The following is a 25,989-nucleotide window of genomic DNA, read 5'->3' on the forward strand; positions in this document are numbered from 1 at the left end:
TCCTTCCCCTGGCTTCCCTGAGGGTTAAAAACTGACATTTGGTTCATTTATCAAAATTAGGAAATCCTCATTGGTACCACGCTATTAACAAAGCCACAGATTTTATTCAGATTTCCCCAGCTTTTTCACAAACATCCTTTTTCAATCCCAGGATCCCCCGTGTTTAGTCACCATGTCTCCATAGTCACCTTAATCTGACAAGATTTTTGGTCTTTCCTCATTTTTCATGATCTTGATACCTTTGATGATGGAGCCCTCAGGTGTCCTGCAGAAAGCCCCTCACTTGGGGTTTGTCTGACATGGTCTCGTGTGTAGACCGAGGCTATGGATTTTGGAGAAAATGCCACGGAGGTAAAGTATGCTTCTCAGGGGATCAGGGGGTACGGGGTCCCTAAGTGCAGGCGCCAGGTGCCAGGTGAAGTACCACCTGGGGGAGCATGAAGTACTCAAGCAATATTCCAAGAGATATTCTCAGGCACAGAGACACCACGGCCCAGTAAAGAGCCCACGTGGCTGAAAAACACTACCCGAAGTTTCTCACTTCCCAAGAGCTCCACTAGATTTCACACCAGCTGCTGGTGCTGCCGGGTGGCCGGCCCCGGTAAGGGTTAGGTGCTCCTGGTCTAGGTGGCCAGGAAATGAGGCAGCAACCACGTGGAGCGCAACCCTGCCCAGACAGACTGACTTGGGAAAACCAGGACTTCCGACATGAAGAACCGTGAAGCCGTGGCAGGTGCCCTTGAGGGGCGGGGTGGGGGCGCTGGCTTCTGCACCGTCCCTCGGGCCAGCAGCTGGGGAAGGCTGAGCCAGGACGCCAGACCCTGCCTGCAGGAGCCCCAACCTCCAGCGCTCTAGGGTATAAATCCTCCCATAGCTGTGGGCTTTGAGCCCCCTCACAGGCCCCTGCAGGACAAACCCACACTCCACAGCCTCTGTTGACGGGATGTCCTCCGCTCTACCTACCGAAGAGCCAGCAGCAGACACGTGCAGGGCGGGGGTGCTGCAGTGGCCCACGGACCGCACCTGCTGGAGAAGACACTGTACCTTGTCCTCGAGGGCAGGGACCACAGACTGCCCTTTGCGAAGCCGAGGCAAGCACTTCTGCCCCAACAGTGCACCCCTTGAGGGAAAGGGATGAGGGGCATCCTCTGAGGTGGGATGAAACTACCTTCGCCCTTGCAGCCCCTCCTCCTGGGTGCTGGGATGCACTCCGGGTCCGTCCCTGGAGAACTCACCCGAGCGGGAGATAGCCAGAGAATGCCAAAAAGTGGTAGGCCAGCAAAGGATGGCACAGGTCCACACCAACCAGCAGAGGTGGGGGCACCGCTCTAGCACCCCGCGGTGGACGGGGCTTTATTCCTTCCCCAGAGCCTTTCATGTGGTTCACCCGCTTCCAAATGCCCCTGGAAAATGCAGAAAACCTTAGCAGTGGGACTCCAACACCCAACCCAGCTGAGACCTCACGCAGTTCTCACCCGGGGAGAGCCACGGGCTAGCCTGGAGCGGGCCCTCGAGGATTCTGTGCAGAGGGAGTTCCTGCTGTCCACGGGTGCCTTTGGAGGCTGCTCCATGAGGAAGATCTCTTCTAGGGGAAACCCAAGGCATTTTTCTCTCCACAGTACACCCCACGATTCTCCCCTGCTCTGCTTCTCTCTCCCCCCAGCCCTTCTCAGGGGGGTTTCGGGGGAGAATTAAGCCCTTATGCCGTAAAGGCATCCATTATATGGAAATTGTGTGTCTCTGGAAGCTATGTACCATCCTTGGGAAAAAATTTTAAAAAATTATTCAAACCACTTTCTGTAGGGCTTCTCCTGTCGAGAAGGCTGTCTCCTAAGGTTATTACAGACATGGTTTTAACAGCTGCACGTAGGGAAGTAGGATTAGTGGGTCTTAAGTATGACACCGCCCCTAACAGAACGAGGTCCCGGGACAGCGCTTATCTACACTGACGGCGGCCAGGACGGAGGCCAGGTGGTGAGACAAAAGCATCCTGGCAGTTGAAGGCTCCGATCTGTCACCACTATGTGACTTTGGGCAGGTTTTTTAATCTCTGAAATCCTGACCATCTCGTAATAGCAATCTGTTGCTGTGTAACAAATTACTCCAAATCTTAGTGGCTTAGAACCCCACACACATATTACCTCCTGGTTTCTATGGATCAGGAATTTGGGCACAGCTACAGTCTTTGCTTCGGCATCTCTCGTGAGGCTATTATCAAGGTGTCGGCCAGGGCGGGAATCATCTCAAGGTTCAAGTGNCTGGGGGTGACCGGGGTCAGAGGGGTGGGACGGGACTGACACTGGGGTCCCAGACACATGCTCCGAAGCTTTAGGGCTCTCCCTGATTTCAAGGACAGTACCTGCACAAAATAGACCCTCCACAAAGAAGTGAAGGAACAACTAAGTTCATGGGGGCGGGTCTGCATCAGGCTTGCTGCCTGGGCCACCTTGCCCCAGTGCCTACCCTCTCTGAGCCTGCCATGGCTCCTGGGAGGCAGAAACAGATCAAGGAGCGCTCAAGAAAGGGGGGCTGCTATGGTGTGGACGACGAATCCACCTGACCCCGGAAGACTGCTTTGTACCTGACCGGCCGTTGGCATCAGTCTGGTCTCCCTGCTCACGCTGGTCAGCATTGTATCTGCAGAGAGAATTCTGAGCGGCTGCTAGTGTGGCCTGGTGCCCTTCCCAGTGCTCCCGGACTCCCGCCTGGCGTCTCTGCCTGGCACGGTCTGCACTCCCCAGCTCCTGCGCTTCTTGCCTTGGGGAGCCTCATAAGAGGGGGCGCCAAGGGTAGGGAGGGTGGAGGGTAGCTCGGGGAGTCTCTCCACAAAGCCCCCTGACTCCCAGCTAGACTCTCCCCCACTGCCAGGCAGCCAAAAAACCTCTTGGCAGGACGCATCCTAGATCAGTGCCCCATAGACAAGCTCCACGTGTCCTCGGATGTCAGAACCACTGCCAGCACTCATGGCCCCTGGTGATGAGCGCACTGGCCCAGGACTCTGGGGCTTAAGAGTCCACATGAGACCTGTCTTACTTCCCCGCAGGGCCTGGCCTCATACCAAGAGGCCAGCAGAGCCCATCCTTCCTCATGCCACCCCTGCTCTCCCCACCCCAAACTCAGAGACTGTGAAATACAAGGACAAGAGGAGAGATCCTCCCAAGCTCACTGTCCTTCCCCTGGATAATGAATGGAACCAGGCCTCGTTGCCAGAGTAACCATTCAAAATACATTTATTTGAGGAAATCAAGAACCTGTTTATGCTCATTAATCTATATTAATAAAACCCTTGACTCCAGAGGGCTCTGGGGGACTCCGTTCCAATCCCATCTCCCCCACCCCCATCCCATCCTATCCCCAGCTAACTGGGTTGTCACACCGCCCTAAGTGGGCCAGCAGACAACAGGCTCCCCCTGGCTGAGCAGTCCCCGGAACAAGGTCCGTGCCCGCCGAGCCGCAGCAGGGCTCACAGGGCTTGAGAGGAGGGAGCCGGGGCCAAGCCCCTGTCTGTGGAGGCTGAGAACACTCAGGGAGAAAAGCAACGTCAAGTCCAGAAAACAGGACTCATGTACCCTACACGCTGGGCCCCCTGTGGAGTGTTCAGCTCCTCCTAGCTGTTGCCAAGGGCTCTGTTACGAGAACCCTACGGCAGGGACCACCGTGTATCCCTGTCAGCCCCCCACCCCAGGTCCTGACACCAGAGTGGCTGTTCAGCTCATGGCGACAGGTGAATGAAAAGGTCAACTAAATGGGGGATTCTAATTGTAGCCCTGGATGAGGAAAGTTGAAGGGTGACTAAGAATTAGCCTTCAACTAGAGTCCATGGACATTCAAACCTTTGACCGGATCAAGCCTGCGTCCCCTTCCCCCATGTGGTGGGCCCTGCGCGCATTCAAGGCCTCTGGAGTATGAGGCTGAAATGCTGGTGTCTGGGCCGTGCTCCAGACCTACAGAATCAGAATCGCAGAGGGGTGGAGGGGAGGGGACTAACAAGCCTGCTGGGTGTTAGCTGGGCCCATCAAAGCTCAGGAGCCCCCTCTTCTTGCCACTGAGAAGACAGAGGGGCAGCCAGCTGGCCAAGAGCCCCTTGCAAGGGAACGTCAAGAGAAGGCCTATGACCCAGCTGATGAACACCACGTTTGCTGAGCTGGGGGACGGAGAGGTGGTGCCAGACCTGCATTTGCTGGGGGGCTGGTCGACATAAGGCTCTGGGCTTTTGCAGCAAGATGGGTCTCAGCTGCACATGAGCAGACGGGGATCTGGCAGCCCTTTTAGCCAGTGGAGTCTATGCAAGCCCGGCAGGGAGGCTCAGCCCAGTGGGGTCTTCGGGAAGGAGCACAGCTACTGGTCTGGGGTCCGCTGCCGCACGGTGGCAACCAACCAGCGGAGACGGCAGTGGAGGGAATAGTTCAGGTGGGGCTCTGATTAGGGTCTGGCCATCTCGGCTCCGCCAGCACCAGCTATGCCACCCTGGGTGCATATCTCTCTGAGCCTCCGCTCCTCGTCTGGAAACTAGGAATAAGGAGAGGTCCTCCTTCCTGGGGGAGCTGTTGGGGGAGCCCGAGAGGGCATAGGCTGCTCAGTTGTGTTTGTCTCTCAGGTCCTTTCTGGTTCCCTGCCACCCACTCTCATCCCTCCCTGCTTCTGTGCAGACAAAGGGGAGGAGGGAAAACAAGAGCTCCCAGACCGAAGGTCCCAAGCCCTTCCATCGCCTCCTTTCCCAGCTCCCAGCCCCACCAGCCTCCAGGCTGCCTGCCCACAGTGCAGTTAAGTGCTAACTCACCCTCTGTTTCATTAATCACATCTTTAACTGCCCAACAGGGCCGATTAGATTCAAGTTAGACTCCCAGGGTGGCCACGAAGAGTTAATAGTGTTTCAGCTGCACAGTGAGCCAGCCTGAGCAGCCTTTCGGGGGTAAATGATTGGTTCCTATGAAATGTCCTGAAAAGCTGAGGTTGCCCAGAGCCCCATTCCCACTCCAGAGTCTTCAGTGTGGCCCGGGACAAGGGGCACAGTCTCTGGGGACAGACCCAAGTTGGACCACATCTCTGTCTCCTGGTAGCTGAGGGACTTCAGATGGGTTACTGAATTTCTCTGAAGCCCACTTACCCCTCTGTAAAATGGGATTGAAAATACCAGCAGCCCCCTCATGGGACTCTTCTAGGGCTTAAATGCCATCGTGTATACAAGGTGCTTAGCTCACAGCCTGGCAACAGACACACTCAGTAATTGAAAGCTACTGTTTTTACCCAAGGACTTCCATTCCAGGACCGCAGCCTAGGTATGGATCTAATAAGATGTGTAGACACATCTGTTACCATGGAGACCGCCTAATCTAATCCGTGGGGGCTGCTCGGTGGCTGTTTATTGAGTTAAAGGAAAACAGGCATCTAATTTTAGCCCAAAGAAGAGAAAGTTAAAAAGCAACTTGAATAGTGGTCTTTGGCTAGACAGTATGATCATAACTGTTGTTGTTCTCCAGCTTGTGATAATGACTTTTAAAGGAAAGAAGTCATTCACACTCACGGAGATGGGAGCCGGCCTGGTTTCCCCGGGACGACCACTCGCCCCGCCTCCAGTACAAGCCCCCTGTACGGGTCAGGGAAGGACAGGCCACCACGACACCGCCCTAAGTGGCAGCACTGAGATCGGTCCGTTTCCAGAGAACCGAGCTGCTAACCAGCACCCGGTACACGACGTCAGGAAGAAAACCCCACAGCAGCTAACACAGCAGCAGCTCTCACACTTCTGTCTCGCCGGGTGGCCAGGAACCCATGATGAGGCCCCAGAGAGCACTGCAATCTCCTCCCTCCAAGGAGGCACCCCCCCCCCAGTGCTGGGCCAGGAGCAGGTGCATGGATAGAGCAGTGATGGAGGCGATGGCCCTGGCTGGCTCCCCAGGACCACAGTGTAACAGAAGCCCCTCTTGACGCAGACAGCCCTGCTTGGGACCCAGGACTGAACCTCATGTGGAAAATGGGATGTAACAGCAGCACCTGCCTCCCAGGGCTGAGTAAGGTTACGTGACACAGAGTGAAAATGCCTGGCACACTGCTCGGAACGAGGACTCACTTGGTGGGGCTGTTTTCCTGCACGACCTCATTGAGAGACAGAAACTGAGGCCTGCGGTTCGCTGTCCTGCTCCGGGGGCTCCTTCCAGACATCACGTGGTGGCTAGTGAGGGGGCCACCCTCGCCCCTGCCCACCCCCAACTGTTAGAGCCCACTATGGCCCCAAATGCTGCCCGTGGCCCGCCCCCTCCCTCCAGGCTGACCTGGTTCCCATTCTCCCAGAAGGTCCCCTGTGCTCTCAAAACCCCGGAGCCCCTGTCCTCCCCACCTCCGCAACTCCATCCCCCGCCACCCCCGGCAGATCCTGCTGGGGCGGCAGAAATACACCTCCTGCTGCCTGGGGACTGGAAATGCGTTTTTCACTCTGTCGGGCACCAGGGCAAAAGCAATTTACAAACAGTCCGCCTGGAGGAGAGCGGCGGTGGAAGTGTTTTGCAGTTCGTTAAGCCGTGGTAACTGGGACTTCGAGAGAGACGTGGGCAGCCGTCGGGGGACACCTGCTCATGCAGACCAGAGGCCTGGTTGTGCCCGTCGGGGCCCGGGGAGCAGATACCTGGATTTCTCCACTGTGGGCGATCAAGGATGGGGGCTCCTAGGGACCCCACACCTGGTACTCCATCCTGGATCCACCAGGACATCTCCCTTTACTTCCCAGAGAGAAAATGCAGAGGAGGAGGAAATCATGGTCTCTATTTTCAATGTGTTCTTTCATCTGTCCACCACCTTGTTTCAGAAAAGCTCCAAAGTGGATAACAGAGTCCTCGCTCTGGGGAAGGGATACTGCATGAAAGATCTTCTGGGGGTCTAGCCAGGGCACTTGGGCTGCAAGCACCAGTCACTGACGGCTAGCCCTTAAGACGGAGGTAAGGCCACAGTGGGCGAAGGGAGGGTGGTCACCAGGTGGAAGGAGTGCTGAGAGCCACACTTTGGAGTCCTCACACCTGGCGTTGCCAGGGATCTCCATGGCAGGACCCCCACCCGGTCCCTGCTGTCTCTGCTCTCGTGAAGGGCTGGCTTCGGCCCGTTTCAGACTGCAGATTGCTCCGCACACCATCCCACCTCTGGGGGAGAAAGCCTGAGCGGCTCAGGTGAGGCCCTCACCCACCCAGGTTTCCACTAGCATTGCCCCCACGACTGTGGTAAACAAGAGGAGCAATCCCCCGAAGTAGACTATACGAAGGCGGCAAATGGAAGGTCAGAAGACCCGAGCAATGATGTTCAGCACCATGGACCAATTTTCTGTTTTACAGATGAGGAGACTGGGGGTCAGAGTGGTTCGGTGACTTGCCTGGTGAATTAATGTGGAGCCAAAATTCCCAGTCTGTTCCAGATTCTAAGCTGAGCTCTCCCTGCAACAGGGTTTAGTCTCCCCTGAGTCTGTTTGCCCTTGGCTTAGATCTCTGTCCCTCCAAACTGCAAACAATAATTAGCCACTCAATTGCGATTTCTGGCTGTATTGGCAGGGCAGTCCTTTTAGCCTCAGGAGTCTCTGGCTCTGCTGAGAGAGCTGACTGTTGACCACCTGTTGGGCGCCTCTTCTTCCGTGTGCCCCAAAGGTCTGGTCTTCCCTGAGGCTGGGGCACAAGGATGGGGCTCCATCTGCAGGCCGAGCGGCCATGCAGAGCTTAGAAGGCACTGCCCAGCAGAGAATGCTGCTGGCATGAGACAGCCCGCGGGCTGAGGACTCAGCACCAGACAGGAGGCTGCGTTCACACCCCCGGAGACACCTCTGTCATCTGGACAGCTGCGCCATGGAGCAGCACGGCCACCCCAAGGAAGCAGGTGAGCACTTACTGGGTTTGCAAGGCTGTGTTCTGGTTACATCTTGCAGCCCTTACATGAACCCAACAGTGCGATCGTTGGGGACTGGCTGCTGTGTCCCCGGCAGGTGACCTTGGACAGGTCACTTCACATCTGTGAGCTCCAGCTTCGTTGGAAAACGGAGCTGCTGTGAGCATCATTGAGATGGACAGTGCTTCACACAGTGCCCGGCTCAAAGGTGACACTGGGGGATAGAACAGTGGTTGTTGTTATCCTGGGAACTGAAGGATGAGAAGCGTCTGGGCCACGGAGCAAGTGAAAGCCTGACCCTCTGGCTTTATGGCAGGAGAAACTGAGGCTCAGAGAGCTGAAGGGACCTGCACAGGGACACGGAGATCATAGACCAGGAGCTAGCTGACCCCGACACATCTCTGCACACCCCGCTGCCTCTCAGAGGTCCTGGTCAGTGTCCCAGCTCTGCCACCTGCTCCCCTAGCCTGAGTCTCAAGCCCCACACCCCCGTACCCCGTGTCCCCGGGCCACGATGGCTCCCCATGGGCCGTGGCCCCAGATGGCCTGACGTGACTGGCCATCTCAGCGCTTAAAAATGCCTTCACGTCTGGGGTGTCTGGGTGGCTCTGCTGACTCTTGATTTTGGCTCAGTTCATCATAATCTCAGGGTCATGAGATAAGCACCGCGTTGAGTTCCATGCTCACTCAGCGGGGGAATCTGCTTGAGATTCTCTCATTCCCTCTCCCCCTGCCCCTCCCCCTGCACGCATTCTCTCTCTCAAATAAATCAATCTTTTTTGAAAATGCCTTTACACCCAATCTTCGCTGGAGCAGCTGCCTCTCACCTGAATTTTCCCATTTTTCCTTCCGAGGCTCCCGTGTAGCCCTGCTAAGATAGCACCCCCCGCAGAAAGCCTGCTGTCCTCGACTTGATCTCCTCTCCTGTGTCAGCACATGGGGCTGAGCCTTGACCCTTCTTGCTGTGCTTGCCATTCTGAAGCACCTCCCCACCTCACACCTTGGACCGGCTTGACTTAGCATGACTTTCAGTCAACGTGAGAACTCCAGGTCTGTGGGAACTGGGGAGTATCTGACTAAACCCAGGTTATCCTTGGAAAGCCTGAGAGCAGAGGGAACAAGCAACCCAGAAGAGAGGGACCCCCCCGCCCCGAGTATGCCGGTGAAGACCTCCCAGCCACAGGAGACGCACGTGCCAGGGACTTCAACTGCCCCTTTCAAAGCTTCCTCTGATGGGCTGATGGGCTGATGAGCTGCCATGTCGTTTTAGCTAAAGCTAGGCTGGTAATGCCAACGTCAACCCAATTCTCCAATCCCTGATTGGAAGCTGAAAATGTACTGTCAACACCAGCAAGAGGACAGTAGGAGCAAAACACAGGTGTTAAGGTCAGACCCTTTGATTTGAAGAAAAACTTAAGTCCTCTGAAAACACGGATTTTTTGATTGACAGACCTTGGCCATCAGCCATCAGGCCCAACACCACGTGCGCGTTGGGGTAACTGCAGCTCCTGAAAGAGGAATTGGCAGCTGGGTTCCCTGAGAACTGTTATTTCATACCCCTTTATAACCCTGAGAAACCCATGGGATTTAAAAAAAAAAACTTTTTGGGAAACAGTTTTTGATTTATGGAAGGGTTGCAAAGATAGTACAGTTTCTGTAAATCCTTCCCCTGGCTTCCCTGAGGGTTAAAAACTGACATTTGGTTCATTTATCAAAATTAGGAAATCCTCATTGGTACCACGCTATTAACAAAGCCACAGATTTTATTCAGATTTCCCCAGCTTTTTCACAAACATCCTTTTTCAATCCCAGGATCCCCCGTGTTTAGTCACCATGTCTCCATAGTCACCTTAATCTGACAAGATTTTTGGTCTTTCCTCATTTTTCATGATCTTGATACCTTTGATGATGGAGCCCTCAGGTGTCCTGCAGAAAGCCCCTCACTTGGGGTTTGTCTGACATGGTCTCGTGTGTAGACCGAGGCTATGGATTTTGGAGAAAATGCCACGGAGGTAAAGTATGCTTCTCAGGGGATCAGGGGGTACGGGGTCCCTAAGTGCAGGCGCCAGGTGCCAGGTGAAGTACCACCTGGGGGAGCATGAAGTACTCAAGCAATATTCCAAGAGATATTCTCAGGCACAGAGACACCACGGCCCAGTAAAGAGCCCACGTGGCTGAAAAACACTACCCGAAGTTTCTCACTTCCCAAGAGCTCCACTAGATTTCACACCAGCTGCTGGTGCTGCCGGGTGGCCGGCCCCGGTAAGGGTTAGGTGCTCCTGGTCTAGGTGGCCAGGAAATGAGGCAGCAACCACGTGGAGCGCAACCCTGCCCAGACAGACTGACTTGGGAAAACCAGGACTTCCGACATGAAGAACCGTGAAGCCGTGGCAGGTGCCCTTGAGGGGCGGGGTGGGGGCGCTGGCTTCTGCACCGTCCCTTGGGCCAGCAGCTGGGGAAGGCTGAGCCAGGACGCCAGACCCTGCCTGCAGGAGCCCCAACCTCCAGCGCTCTAGGGTATAAATCCTCCCATAGCTGTGGGCTTTGAGCCCCCTCACAGGCCCCTGCAGGACAAACCCACACTCCACAGCCTCTGTTGACGGGATGTCCTCCGCTCTACCTACCGAAGAGCCAGCAGCAGACACGTGCAGGGCGGGGGTGCTGCAGTGGCCCACGGACCGCACCTGCTGGAGAAGACACTGTACCTTGTCCTCGAGGGCAGGGACCACAGACTGCCCTTTGCGAAGCCGAGGCAAGCACTTCTGCCCCAACAGTGCACCCCTTGAGGGAAAGGGATGAGGGGCATCCTCTGAGGTGGGATGAAACTACCTTCGCCCTTGCAGCCCCTCCTCCTGGGTGCTGGGATGCACTCCGGGTCCGTCCCTGGAGAACTCACCCGAGTGGGAGATAGCCAGAGAATGCCAAAAAGTGGTAGGCCAACAAAGGATGGCACAGGTCCACACCAACCAGCAGAGGTGGGGGCACCGCTCTAGCACCCCGCGGTGGACGGGGCTTTATTCCTTCCCCAGAGCCTTTCATGTGGTTCACCCGCTTCCAAATGCCCCTGGAAAATGCAGAAAACCTTAGCAGTGGGACTCCAACACCCAACCCAGCCGAGACCTCACGCAGTTCTCACCCGGGGAGAGCCACGGGCTAGCCTGGAGTGGGCCCTCGAGGATTCTGTGCACAGAGGGAGTTCCTGCTGTCCACGGGTGCCTTTGGAGGCTGCTCCATGAGGAAGATCTCTTCTAGGGGAAACCCAAGGCATTTTTCTCTCCACAGTACACCCCACGATTCTCCCCTGCTCTGCTTCTCTCTCCCCCCAGCCCTTCTCAGGGGGGTTTCGGGGGAGAATTAAGCCCTTATGCCGTAAAGGCATCCATTATATGTAAATTCTGTGTCTCTGGAAGCTATGTACCATCCTTGGGAAAAATTTATAAAAAATTATTCAAACCACTTTCTGTAGGGCTTCTCCTGTCGAGAAGGCTGTCTCCTAAGGTTATTACAGACATGGTTTTAACAGCTGCACGTAGGGAAGTAGGATTAGTGGGTCTTAAGTATGACACCGCCCCTAACAGAACGAGGTCCCGGGACAGCGCTTATCTACACTGACGGCGGCCAGGACGGAGGCCAGGTGGTGAGACAAAAGCATCCTGGCAGTTGAAGGCTCCGATCTGTCACCACTATGTGACTTTGGGCAGGTTTTTTAATCTCTGAAATCCTGACCATCTCGTAATAGCAATCTGTTGCTGTGTAACAAATTACTCCAAATCTTAGTGGCTTAGAACCCCACACACATATTACCTCCTGGTTTCTATGGATCAGGAATTTGGGCACAGCTACAGTCTTTGCTTCGGCATCTCTCGTGAGGCTATTATCAAGGTGTCGGCCAGGGCGGGAATCATCTCAAGGTTCAAGTGCGGCAGGATCCACTTCCAAGTTCACTCAGCAGTGGTTGGTAGAATTCGGCTGCTCGTGGGCTTAGACTGAAGGCCTCAGTTCCTTGCTGGCTGTTGGCCCGATGCTACACTCAGCTCCTTGCCATGGGGGCTTTTGGATTAGAGTAAGCATGAGAAGAGCCTGAGTGCACACCAGTAAGACGGATGTCACAGTCTTCTGTAACGTAATCACAGAAGTGACACCCATCACTTCTGCTGGATTAGAAGTGAGTCATTAGGTCCAGCTCCCACTCAAAGGTGAATGAATCCCAGGAGGTGGGGATCAGGGAGGGCCATGTCAGAAGCTGCCTACCACGCTTCTGGAGAGTGAGGCCAATAATTGCCTCACTTGAATGCTCTTAAAATGTGCACAAAGCCCCTGGCATACAGGCAGACAGCCAGTAAATAGCAACCATTACCCATAAAGTAGGTGCTTGGTTCACATCTATTTCCTTTCCCTCTTTTACACTACTTGGGCCGTCTCCTTTCATGGATAGATGTGTTCACCAAGCGCTAGCTCAACTGACATGGCCCTTCTTTTGTTTCCTGATGCCCTGTCACCTTTACATTGTTACATACCATCACCCTAACTAGCTTCGTTATGGGTGAAACCAGTCATAGCCAAGAGAGAACTTTTCCCAGCCAGGGACGTGGTTTTCTTGGGCCTATGTTCAGGCAGCTCAAGCTGTTTGGCTTTGTGTTACAGTTCCCTGGCTATTCCAGTCAGGGCTGTGCCTATACCTTGTTTACGCATTCTAGATTTGGACCACCATGACTTTCAAACAAGAGTACAGCAGTTCATTCCAGACAAGAGGTGGTATGAGTTAGTATTTGTGTACTTGTGTGGAAAACAAAGTCGATGTAGAACCGGGGGAAGGGGGGTTGTTTCTGGCATCTCCCAGAGGCTCCTAAGTAGCAGTCATTGCCCTGTGCTGTGAATCCCAGCACCCAACAGCTATTCTTCCCTTCCGCCTTCCTAACAGAGACCTGGCTCAGTTCGGGTCCATCCTCCTCCCAAGGCCACTGGGAAGTTGAGTCCAGCCCCAGTCCCAGTGGGGACACCTATTTAAGTCTCCCACAGTGGTCCCAATCTGTTTCCCAGTTATTAGTTTGGGCATGTCTATGTATCCCAACTTCCCCAATTGGGGGAAAAAAAATAGCCGGGGAACAAGGTCTTCTCACGTGGCTGGCCTCATGGTCTGACAACCGTAGCACCCAAGAGAACACCCTGAGGGAAACCATTCCAGAACACGCTAACCTACTGAGGCTGGCAGAGCAGAAAACTGGAAGAAACCTGGCTCCTGAATGATGTCAATGACCTTGGAACTGCCCAATCTTGGGAATTTTGTGAGAAAACTCAACTCCCTTAACGTTTAAGCTAGCGGGTCTCTGAAGTAAACAAGATGACCCACAGAGGTGCAGGAAGAAAACATGAGCTGTATAATGTTTTTAAGAGTAAAGAAGCTTTCCCCAAATTTCATCAACACCGTGCACTTGTAAGCGGTCAGGAGCGCGCAGAAAACAGTGAGGCGCGCGCCGCACAAAGCAGCGAGAGCTCCACAAGTGGCGACCACGGCGCCCCCTTCTTGCAGAATAGAGAGCAGTCTGTGTGTCCCCACAAGGCAGCCGCACTCGCGGATTTGATCGGACAGAAGAGCACGCTTACAATATTTTTTAAGATGGGGAAATTTAAATCCCAAAAGAGGCTGCTGGTTTTCTAAAAAGTATTGTCAAACTTAACGGTGGCACGTATTTATTGAGAAAAAGAAAATGTTTGCTTGCAATCTGCCAACCTTTCTTGTGGTGACAAGTGCCTGTCAGTAGTATGCAATGTAAAAGGTATTAAAACAAGCAAACAAACAAAAAAAACCCAACCAGACTTTATCTGACCCTTCAAGGTAAAGATGATATTCTAACAATGAGTAAGAAAGTAGCTACCTTTTCCAAAAGAAATTCATGTTAAAAGCATCTTGAAAATGGTTAGACAGGTTTCCAGCCTTATGAAAATGTATTACCAAACACTGTCACCTATGAAGACTCTCGTAAGTACACACTTAAAACCTGAGAAATGAAATCCAAAAATGACTTTCCTTAAGTTTTGAACCCATTTTTTTTTACCAATAAAAATGCCACACTTGCAATTGAGCAAGAGAACAAGGTACTGACAGTGACAAAGATGGAAATTTATTATAAAGATTTCAACAAACACTTTTGAAGACTAGTAGATGGAGTTGAAAATGAGCATTGTTTCTCAGTAAGCACAGTCATTTGGATCCACAGATCTTAATGAAGTGGCTTTTTTTAGCTACAATAGTCATTAAAACCCAGCATTAAAATAAACTTACCTTAGAACCAGAAATTAAGTAATTTTTATCACAAAATGTTAAAACTAGAAGTTTCAAAAATAATGAAGCATTTTTAATTGTATAGCTCTCACTTAAAGAAAAAAAAATTTTTAGAAAGAGCAAAGGTTTTTTTTTTCCATACACACAAAAGATACTTTGAACATTTTCACCTCTATTTTTTTTCCTTATGTGTATTGGTACAGTACGTAAACATTAATTTAAAAATATACAGTCTATATACACATGCTGGGGTGGTGCTCTACACACTCGGGCGACTGGTTTGGATGTTTCATGCCATTGCTTACGTCCTTACAACAAACTTCTCCAATCCCCCCAAATAGTAACTATATTGTCTTATTCTATAACTTACTCTTAAATTTTTTAGTCCAACTGGAATTTCTTTTGGTGAATGGTCTGATGGGAATAAATTTAATTTTCTCTAAACCAGCACCTTTTATTGAATAATCCATCAAGGCTGGAATTATTTCAAAAAGCCACCTTTCATGTACTCTAAATATTCTTAAAAGCATTTGAGTCTATTTTAAACCTATTTTCCATTGAATTGTCTATTTTTATGAGTGTAAAAATTTAATTGCACTTTAAAGGGAAAAAAATTTTTTTGGTACAGCAAGTTTTTTTTCTCCCCTTTCAGTGAAGATCCCCCTATTTTCATCTGTTATACTTCCATATGAATTTTTAATTTGTATTAAAAATAAATACTCTTTGGCATTGGGATTGACTTTGCACTGAATATACATATTAACTCAAGAACTGACATATTTACAACGGTCAAAATGTTCCTATTATCAAGGGCTTATAAGCCTGTGCTCCTCTTTCCTTCCACCCCATCTCTAAGGAAGCCTTGATCTTAGATGTTGTTAATCTACTCATGAATCATTCTGACTTTAATCATTAACTCAACATGGTTTCTGAGATTCACCCATGATGTGCAAAGCTCTACACTACACTCACTGCTCACCAGAATTCCATTGCACACGTAGACTTCACTTATTCATTATACTGTGGATGGGCATTTATTTGGCTTTCTTCCTTATTATAAACAACGCTGTTGCGACCATTCTTGTGGGTTTCCTGGGTGTACACACCCACACAGGAGTTTCTCTGAGCATAAAATCGTTGCCTGCAAGATGTATCCGTGGTCAGCTTAACTACACAATACTGTTTTCCAAAGTGGTAGTACTGTCTTACACGCCAACATCAGCAGGAGAAAAAGACCCTGCTGTCATAATTTCTCCAATTGTTGGTATTTTCGCATTTTTTAGTGGCTGCCAATTTGGTGGCCAGAAAATGATATTTATGGGCTCCTTTCCTGATGACTAATCAAGTTACACATCTTTTCAGGTTTATGGGTCATTTCTGGTCCTTCTTCTGTGAAATGCTTGCATCTTTGCTCATTTCTCCCTTTTGTTACGGATTTGCATGTAGATAGCTATTTAACAAGTTGGATATATTGTGAATATCTGTAATGTATTCCACTTTGAGCTTATTTTTTCCCTGTGGAATGTTCGGTAAACAAAAGCACTATCAGTGTAGTCAAATTATTCATCTTTCAATGGTTTGCACCTCCTCCTTTGTTTACAAAATCCTTCCCTTCCCCACAGTCATAGAAATATTCTTCTATATTGTCTTCTAGAAGTTTTATAGTTTTAACTTTCCTGTGTGAAACGTTAATCCACCTGGGATTGCTTTTTGTGCCTGATGCAAGGCAAGGTCCAATTCACTTTTTTCCCTTTGTGAAAAATTACTGAAGCCCCGTTTATTAAATAATCCATCCTCCTCCCCAAGGTCTGCCCTGACTGCCCTTTTAACCATTAAGTTCTCGTACTAGCTGGGTCAGTTTCTGAGCAATCCATCCTTGTCTCTTCATCTACTCGTAATCTCTGTACCAATTCCACTGTCTTCATCACTACATTTCACAGCTAAGTTTTTTGATGCTGCTTCTTTAGATGTCTGAGTGATGGTTCTGTTTTCTTCATTTTGGGTAAGTTTTAAAATCTGGCCATGCCAGTTCCCCTCACACTTCATTCTTTTTTAACAAATATTTTGAATATCCTTGGCCCTTTGAGCTTCCATTTACATTTTGGGATCAGCTTGTCAAGTACCACAGTGAAAACCACTGGGACTTTTTGTTGGAATTGCGTTAATTCATTAACCAATTTGGACAAAGAGGTGAGACCGAGATGATCTTCTCCATCACAGTCTCTCCATTTATCTAGGTCAATAAAGGTGTTGGGTATTTTTTAAATCATCATTTTCTCATTAAAAGGCTTACGCAGCTCTTAAGATTTATTCTTATATACTTTATATTGTTCCTACTGTAAATTTTATTTAATTACATTTAAATTTTTAAGACATTACAGCTTGTAGCTGGATGCATGGAAATGTAATTGACATCTGCATATTGATTTTGTATCGGTAAACTCTTATGTCTTTTATTTTGCCTTGTAGACTCTTTGGATCTTCACAGACAATCTGATCATATTTTAGTCCGTTAACAGATGAGTCGCACTGATTGATTTTCTAATATTAACCAATTTGCTGCCTGGGATAAATCCAATTTGGTCATCATTCCTTGTACGTTAAATACAATTTAGATTTGGTTTGCAAAAAATGTTTATTTCCTTATTGGAAGGTGCAGGGGGGTTTTATGTATCTCCATCAGGTCTAATTTATTAGTTGTGCTATTTAAATCTTCATGCCCTTCATCATCATCATTTTGTCTTCTTCATGATTAATCAGGGAGGTATGTTTAAAATGCCCATTCTATTGGTAGATTAACCTATTTCTCTTTGTAGTTGTGGCCATTTTTTTAATATAGGTTTTGAGGCATATTATTAGTCACTTGAGGTGCATAATTAAGAAGTTTAGAATTGTTCTTTCCTTCTGGCCAATGAAACTCATTACCCGAGGCAGAGGCTCTATCATGAGTAATCTGGGGAGGAAAAAGGGTTTAATATGGGGAGACTAAAGTTGAGAAAAATAACCTTACCCAAGAACACACAACTCAGTTAAGCTAAGAGAGACTGTTGCTCTCAGATCATCTGTATCATATTCCTTCTACCAAACCAGGTTCTTTGAAATCCAAAATGTTTTAAATTTTAAATCTGAAGACATAAGCCAATAGAAGAAATAAATTAAACACACATCAACACACACAAAGAACTGACTCTAGTAGAAAAGTTTTATGCTCAGTAAAAAAAGAAGAAGAAATCTGCTAAGAGAAGGGAGAAGACTTAAATAACTCCCTATGTGGCTGAAACAAAGAAAAAGCTGAAGGAGGAAACTGTCAGCTGATGTCAATGCAGAGAAAAAGAAAAGACAGTCATGGAATCCTGCTGTGTGCGGTAATCAAAAAGAAGGTACCAGTACAACACAGCTTAGGTTTTAAAAAAGAGAAGGATGAAAACTGGCATTCTGAGAACACAGTAGGAAGGACACTTGAAAAGAGAAAGCGAGAGAACTAAAATTATAAAGTGAGATTTCAAAAAACCTAGGGGATAATATTAATTTCATAGCAAGAAACCACAAAGGGTTATTTTTTAAAAGCGTGATATCATCAATGCAAAAAACCACAAGTCAGAAGCTTTTTGTAAGGGTCCACAATGTGCCAGTGTTTAACGAAGAAAAACGACATACATATGTACATATGTATGGGTACCACATACGTACACAGACTAGGTAACTAAATGTATATAATTAAATGCACACACACACACACCGTTTTTTTTTTTATCACTGGTACAAAGGTCAAGATGGACACTCACCCTGCTAGCTGATTAACTAGCTGACAGAACAATGTGCTGAATGTGGTCATTATCTAGGAGGCATTATGAATATACTGTAAGCAAAATCATATGTTCTGTATTATAACAAAGTTCCAGTGAACCAAGTATCAACATAACAAGCCAAGGACATCTGTACAAGATTTATTTCATTAACCACAATGTTTTCGAGTGATGGTATACACCCTACTACAGAATGAGTGAATCCAAATCCATCAAGAGTTAAAGGTCAGAGCCGAAGTCAGTGGCTTTAATCCCCAATCAATAAGAGTTTCATCTACCATTTTGTTTTTCTCGGATTGATAAAAGAGCTGGTGTACAGAACACCGTTCTAAGCTCCACCATGCTTTCCAACAAATAAGCACCACCAGGGACTAGACTTCATTGCTTCATCCTTGCTCTGGCTGTGCTGGTGGGTGGCAAGAGCCTCTTGCCTGCATCTGACCTCCTATTTATTCATAAGCATTCCTGTTTCCAGCCATAGCTCCCCACAACTTCACAGTTGAATAATTTCTCCTGAATTGCATGGTTGTAATATTGACAAACAGGGCTAATGAGAGCAATTAAATTGCCATCTGTTTAACAAAACATACCCTTCTAAGAGAATATCCACAGTCTTATTGCATTTAGTACATCGTCACCACGTTGAAATGACATGTTAGAATCAATACAAAATATTTATTTTTTTCCAAACCACAAAATTTACCCCAGAGTCACACTATAAATTTCCTAGAATTATAAACCATTAACATTTTTCTAAACAATGCAGTCCAACCAGAAATGAAGATAATTTTCGACCAGCAGGGGTACAATGTATACTGAGGTCCTGTAAGAATGTACCTCTCATGAGGATTTTCTCTAATTCTCCCACAGCCACACCATCACCATCAGCAGAAATAGTGTATGTACTTGTGCCACTCAGCTCTGGAAAGAAGTTCAAAATAGGGTCTTGGCCAGGGGAGGAGGGAAAGTGTCAGTGACTTACTTCATCAAAACCAAGGGGACAAAACAGGAATCATTACCCTTGAAAAGGAACAGTGGTCCTTTCATCGATTCTGGTGGCCAGAAACTGGGGCAAATTTCCATAAGGTAATAAAAGTAACAAGAAAGCCATTTCTCCAAGAACTCCTATTTTAACTTCTGATAAACATGAACTTCATCTTATGCAATCTTACTGAAAACTGCAACCACAACCGAAAAGGTCCTATAAACCTATTCTAGGTGTCAGTCAAGGGATTCACATTCTGATCTTACATTTTAAAGTCCCCTTAAGAGGCCTAGACCTGGAGTAAAGTAAACATAATACTCTGAAGCGCAATGAGATACCATAAAAAAAAATTAAAAATCAGCTCAAAACATCCAAACCGACTGGATACCTAATGTAGGTTTTTTGTTTTGCTTCTTCGTTTTAAACGTTTTAATATCTCAGATTAGTGTATATTCATAAAACAATGTTCAGTTATTTTTAATAATAGCTGCTTATTAAACAACTGAATTTTAGCTCAAAGGCAATGCCTCTGTAATAATCATGGAAATAATTAACTGCCATAAAACAGAAAAAACACAGAAGAAAATACAGCCAGTCTCAATAAGAAAAGAAGACAAAATCTGGAAGGGCTACACTGGAGACTAAACAGGCTTACTTGATACCATGATACAAGTGCCCCTGCTCACTTGATGCTGCAGAAACCAACCGTGTTTGCTAGATCACCATGACCTTTGCTAGCACGTGTGCACAGACCACCACTCCAAGTTCTCCTTTTCTGCTGAAAAACGTTCAAGTCCCTTGTTCGGTCAGTACAGAACATTGCAAGGCGATGCATGTGCAAACTTCCTGAGCAATTCTTCATGTGTGCAAATTTGCAACCCGACAGAAAGCACGGCGTCTATAGCCAGGGGAGCGGCAGCTCTACGGGGCTGGGGCGCCGGAGACGCACACACAGCAGTAACGCCACAGGCGCCCATTCTCCTGCCGTCTCACTTCCCACTCAGTTTCCATCCTACACCCAAAGTAAGGGAGAGGAACTGCCCCAAACTTGTAAAAGGGACAGGAAAAAAAAAACCCAAAAAACCTTCCTACAAAATTTAATAATGCACAACTCATGCATCCAGGTTTGTGTTTCTTCTCCACCTACCTAAGAGCTATTAGATAAGAGTCACACTCGACCAAGTTCTGCTTTCCGCCCCACAGAACACAAAGCAGTAGCTCCTGTCAGGTTAGGGTGCAGTTCTGACAACAGAGACCAGGAGAGGACACTGTTACTGAAGCGTAAGGCCAACTTTTGAAGCAAGTACCGTCTCTCAAAAGCATCATCATTTACTTTGACAGGTCATTATTCCAAGGTGACCGAGCTGGCTTGCTTCTGGAGAGTCTAGTTTCACGCTGCACGTACACACCAGTCAGGCTCGCCGAATCAACTACGTGTAGCCGAATGAGACAATCAATGTACAATTTTCTGTCCTCAGTGATTTGGGCCCCACAGAAGCCAGGGTTTGACTAGGGTGGAAAAACTAGATACTGTACTGGCAAGAAGAATACAAGTAAACATGAGAAGAAAATACTTTCTGGCTGACCGTGCTTAGTCAAATACAAAATGGAGGGCGAATCTTATTTCTTCTCATGTTGTAAACTAAGAATTTTGTTAAGAAACCCAATTAAATAAACAAGGTCGATTTCTACTTAAAATCAAGAAATAGGTTTTTCATCCTGCAATGTACCTCAAGGGACCAAAATGAGTAACAACCAAGTCACATGCACTAGGAGGAGAGGATATTCTTTCTACAGTGCCTTCCATTCGCGGCTTTGCAGTACCAAGCCCTGGCCCACTGCGAGCTGCAGTCGCTGTGCAAATACTTAAACTAAATTTTGCAATCTTTGCCCACTTTTTGTTAACACATACATAATAATAATAAAAAGAAGACAATATAAAACATTTCTCCATTAACTTAATAATGCAAAAGCATCCGAAGATTTTAATGCCAATTCACATCATAATACAATGCTTTTATAGAGAAAGTTCCATTGTTGACCAAAGAAGACTCTCCCAGAAAAAAGCATTTGGGCACATTATTAGGATAATGAAGAACTCATCCACACTTAAAGAAACATCCCAATTTTATTCCCTTCAGAAGTACTATTAAAACCACTCAGGAGAGACGTCAGTCGCAGGTGTTATTTATAAGTCCACAGCAAGCATTCCGTGGCAAAAAGTAAAATTTGGACTTCATGATAGAATGGAATTCTTCCTTGACACCACAATGTTACTGGGGTAGCAAATCAACCTGTACAGGGCACAATGAGATCCTGTATATAGTCTTACAGTAATTCAGTGTTTATCAATACAATCTCAGACGCTCAGAGTTAAACGAGTCCAGTTCAAAGTCCTCTGCAAAATCCACCAACTCTGGTTGATAAGTACTTAAAAAATAAACCTGATAATCTTTACATTTACTTCTCAGAACAGTAATTTTACAAATAGAGGACTTCTATTAGATGACTTCCTTGCTCCTATCATCACACTTCAAACTCTCCCATCCAGCCTGCTCCGAAAAAAGACAAACTGAATTGGCAGAGAAAAATCTACTAAAAGTCTGACAATCAGAAGTGTGACACTATCCCTGATACATCTTGTTTTGCCCCAAATTCTCTGAAGAGGTAAATATTATTGTGACATAGCCAAATAGAGCCAAACTAATGCTAAATTTAGAGTCAAGCAGAATTGAGAAGAGAAATATTTTCACCTGCCACATCTATTTTTCTCTGCCTTCCAGAAACTACCAGAATAAGCTTTAGAGTCTTTTGTAAGAAACTAAACAGCACTGTGGGTGTAGGGAAAAAACCAAACAGCTGTGTCACAGCTGGAAGGAAGCTTGAAACAGCAGTGCTACTTCACTATCATACTTGAATGTGACGCTAAAAAAGATGCAGACGGCAGACTTTTGTTTTAAAGTACCTATCTCACCCATTTAAAATGAAATGGATCCGGAAGCCCACACCTATTATTATATTTGGATTTAATAACCGTATCTGCTTCCTAGAGCATCACAGTAACTAGCTGTTACCCCTGGAAAATTCTCGATACTAAAACGGGAGCTTTAGTGCTATGAGTACAGCCCACCCCAACACGAGCATCATGCCAATACTCCAGCAGCTGGTGAAATCAGGTGAAGTGACAGAGGGAATGGATATGTTCTACAAGAGTTGGTCCCCAACATTAACATGAATATGCCACGGTGAGGCAGGGAGATCTGACCAATGAGCAACACGCTTCTATTTTCCCACTTACTTAGCATCCTGCTACAAAGTCACACCTGACAGCTTAGTGGATTAGTCTGTGATACCATAAACTTTCAGGAAGCATTTGTGAGTTGAATACCATGGTCACAGAGTTGCAAAGTGCACAAAGCTCAAGGCACAGAGTAGAAAAAAGTTGTGAACTGGTGAGGGGAAAAGTTACAGCAGAAGCCGAGTTAGCATTTTCCTTTAACAAGACATTCTAATGCTAAACAAAGACCAACTCTTTTAAAAGGGGGCTGTTTTGGTAATGGGTGAAAAACACTGTACTGTAATGATCTGCTTGATTTTAAAGTAAAAGAGATCCTGATGTGTAAAGCCAATATGCTGAAGTGCCAACGCCAAGTCCACAAATGAACAAAACAAGTGCTTAAAAAAAAAAAAAAAAAAAAGATTCTTCTGCTCTTATGTTTTTGGAGGAAGCTGCTGATGTTGGCTGCTGCATTTCCCTTAGCAATGGTCACTTTTCAAGACGCTTGTTCCTCACGGAATCTGTAGATAAACTCATTAAAAGATTGTCCCATTTCAAAATCATCCCCAAGTCTAGCAGCAACTGACTGTTTTGTTTTTGTTAGTTTTTTTGTTTTTTAAAATTACAAACCAAAGTAAGAAGTCCAACATTCTCTTCCAAGAACAACTTCGTGACAGAGCTCCTGAGTGTCTGCAGGCCCCCCGCTGTGCTCCGATACAGTCTCTGCAGCTCCTGTGTCCTCCTTTCGGGAAGCAAAGTACATTCAACACGTTCACTATCTGTACCCTCTGGAACTTGCACATGCTGATGAGCTGTCTGGAAAACAAACATGCAATGGGAAAAAGTATGACTGGCAGACGGCATTTGATAATGGTAAGAAACCATTATTTAATACGTATTTTTCACCCTTCTCTCAATCCCCAAAAGGAGATTTACAAAAAAAAGAAAGGGGAAAAAAAAAAAAAGCTGACTGAAGCGAGAGGGGCTGCGTCATCAGGCACTGAGGCAGGGCTACCGTCCCATTCTAGGAGAGACTCCAGAATCTGGGAGGCTCCTGACAGCTGCTGAAAACCACGGCCACCAACTAGACTCCAGAACTGCCACAGCTTGGGGAACAGTCTGGCCTTGATCACACAGAGTGCCTCGTGAGGCCACCATCGAGAACACTATGGATTTCATTATACTCACCGCATGGTCCCCACCGGGAGCTGCCTGCCATAACAAAACCAGCAGAAATGGTAAGGAACATCATTACTTACTGTAAGCCAACTCATCCCCAGCTCTTTTCCGGGACTGGTCACCTCTGGGGATAAGAAAAGAAGAAGGAATCAACAGAACACGTGGACATCTTCATACACCAAACAGGAGGAATGAAGGGACAGAACCGATAACAAGTAAAGCAGATACTTCAATTCTAACCTATCTTAAAACAGACATTAAACTTAAACAGTAGTACAGTCATTTACAACCTGAATATTCTTAGCTAAACGGTGCTGCCTTTTAAATATGGAGAGCTATCAAATGAAGGAAGGGTTATCTATAAAAATGGCTTACACTGGGTTCTAGAAACAAGTTTAGACTAAAAATGTCTTTGAGGGGCACCCAGGCGGCTCAGCCGTTAAGCATCTGCCTCCGGCTCAGGTCGTGATCCCAGGGTCCTGGGATCAAGCCCCGCATCGGTATCCGCATCAGGCTCCCTGCTCGGCGGGAAGCCTGCTTCTCCCTCTCACATTCCCCCTTGCTTGCGTTCCCTCTCTTGCTGTCTCTCTCTGTCAAATAAATAAATAAAATCTTTAAAAAAAATAAAATAGAAAATAAAAATGTCTTTGAAGATAAACCTGGATTCTGCTACCAACATCCCTAGTGACCTGCATATACTAGGACAGATTTCAGATATGATGATAATCCAAAATGTTCCCCCAAAATGCCCCCCCCTTTTAAGCAGACTTCACACCCAGTGTGGAGCCCAACATGGGGCTTGAATTTACGACCCTGAGATTAAGAGTGGGATGCTCAACCAACTGAGCCACGCAGGCGCCCCTCCCCCCAGGAAGCCTGATTGTAAGACCAAACACTGCTTAAGGCTTTTGAAAAATCTCAGAATCTTAAGGTATGCGAACACCCTTCCTGCAGGTGGAAGAACACGAACCTTCACATGAATTAAGCAGTTCATCTTCAACACCTGTAGAAGTTCTAGTTCCACTTTACAGATAAGGAAATAGAGGTCCTAATTAGGTCCTGCGCTGCCTGTAAATCCTAGTTTTGTCTCTCCAGTTTCTCACACAATAATCCAGACAAATAACTAAAATGCTCAAGTAATGAGGAATAACAACGGATTGGCTTGCTTTTTCTTGCTCGGTCCCTTAGTAGTGTCTATACAGTTCATCTCCTCTTTCCCAAAATACTTTCGGCTCCACCCAACACTGTCTCTGGCCACTGTTTCTTCTCCGTGTATATATTCTGCGTAGTCTAGGACGGCGATCATATCAGTCCTGTGACTTGAAATACTATCCATATGCCAGTGACTCCCAGATTTCTGTCTCCAGGTCTGATTTCTTCCCTAAACGTCAGACTTGTAGGTCCAACTGTCTCATCACCACTGTCACTTGGATGATTGATAAATATTCCCAGTTTACCATGGCCAGAATGCAATTTGTCTCCACTCCATCCCCACTCCTTCTTCAGTCTTTCTCAATAAATGGCACTACTAGCTACCCAATTACTCAGACCAAAATCCTAGCTCATTCTTGATTTCTTTCTTCCTCTCACTCTAGAGCACTCTGTAGCAAAACATAATCCAAACCAAACACTTTCCATCAACTCCATGGCTCCACTCCCATCCCATGCCACTCTCATCTCTCCGCTATGAAATCTGCAAGAGTCTTCTTATTAGTCCAGACTAGAGCCAGAGAAATCTTATGTAAAAGGAGGAATAAGATCATTTCATGCCTCTGATTAAAAGCCCTTTGGTGGCTTTCCATCACAGTTAAAAACCAATTCATATTCATTTTCCCAGTCCTGTGAGACATGGCTCTTGCCTACCCCCCCACCTTCATCTCCTACCTCTGTTCACTATATGTCGGTCATGCTGGCTTTCCTTCTTCCCTGAGACATGCCAGCACATTCGTACTTTCCCTCTTCTTGGCCTGTAGCACTCTTGCCACCAGTTAGCCATGTGGCCATCTCCTTATCACCTACATCCTCAATGGAATGTCTCCCCCCTCCCAGTTAGCTGGACCAGCCCTCTTCACACATGCCCTGGTCACTCACTCACTCTCTATCCCATGCTCTGTCTCAATTTCTTCACAGCACTTTTTATTATTTGAAATAATTTGCTTACATGTTTGTTATTTATCTCCCAACATTAGAGAATAAGCTCCATAAAAACAGGAACTTGTCTACCTAGTACCTAGAACAGTGCCTAGCAGAAAATAAATATTTGCTGAATTAACAAATCAGTGACTGATTCAGAAATAGGCTCTGCAGACAATGAAGACGCCAGCTCGAGTAAGTACTGCACGCTTCAGAGTGATCTAGATTAGCAGCTGCCCACTCCCTTTCCCCGGCCGTGCTCGAGGCCAGGACAGAAACCTCTTGCTGGGCGAGGTGAGGGGTCTCAATGACCCGGCAGGAAGAGAAGATACCAAATAGCCTCTGAAGGGTTCTTCTCTAGTCTGGGCATTTAGAGAAAAAGATGCACAACATTTAGCATGAACTAGCCTTAGGCAGCCTACAGAACTCTCAACACCTGTGTCCTAACGCGACTTTTTAACGCCAC

General features: G+C 47.4%; 1 protein-coding gene across 3 annotated transcripts in view; it reads right to left on the reverse strand.

Annotated features, from left to right (window-relative positions):
* Positions 1-13,960: 13,960 nt before the first annotated feature.
* The window catches only part of CACUL1 (CDK2 associated cullin domain 1), a 71,591-nt gene continuing 59,562 nt past the window's right edge, over positions 13,961-25,989 (reverse strand). Inside the window, exons 7-8 of one of the 3 annotated variants that reach the window (XM_034663344.1) lie at positions 23,471-23,514; positions 13,961-23,027 (exon numbers count right to left, since the gene is read on the reverse strand). In XM_034663344.1, coding sequence (XP_034519235.1) covers positions 22,812-23,027; positions 23,471-23,514 — 260 coding nt within the window. In that variant the 3' untranslated portion in view covers positions 13,961-22,811. The remainder of the gene's footprint in view (positions 23,028-23,470; positions 23,515-25,989) is intronic. The other 2 variants (XM_002915398.4, XR_004626283.1) reach the window with 2 other exon arrangements.

The sequence above is a fragment of the Ailuropoda melanoleuca genome, chromosome 6 (assembly GCF_002007445.2).
Source record: "Ailuropoda melanoleuca isolate Jingjing chromosome 6, ASM200744v2, whole genome shotgun sequence".
NCBI classification, from domain to species: Eukaryota; Metazoa; Chordata; class Mammalia; order Carnivora; family Ursidae; genus Ailuropoda; species Ailuropoda melanoleuca.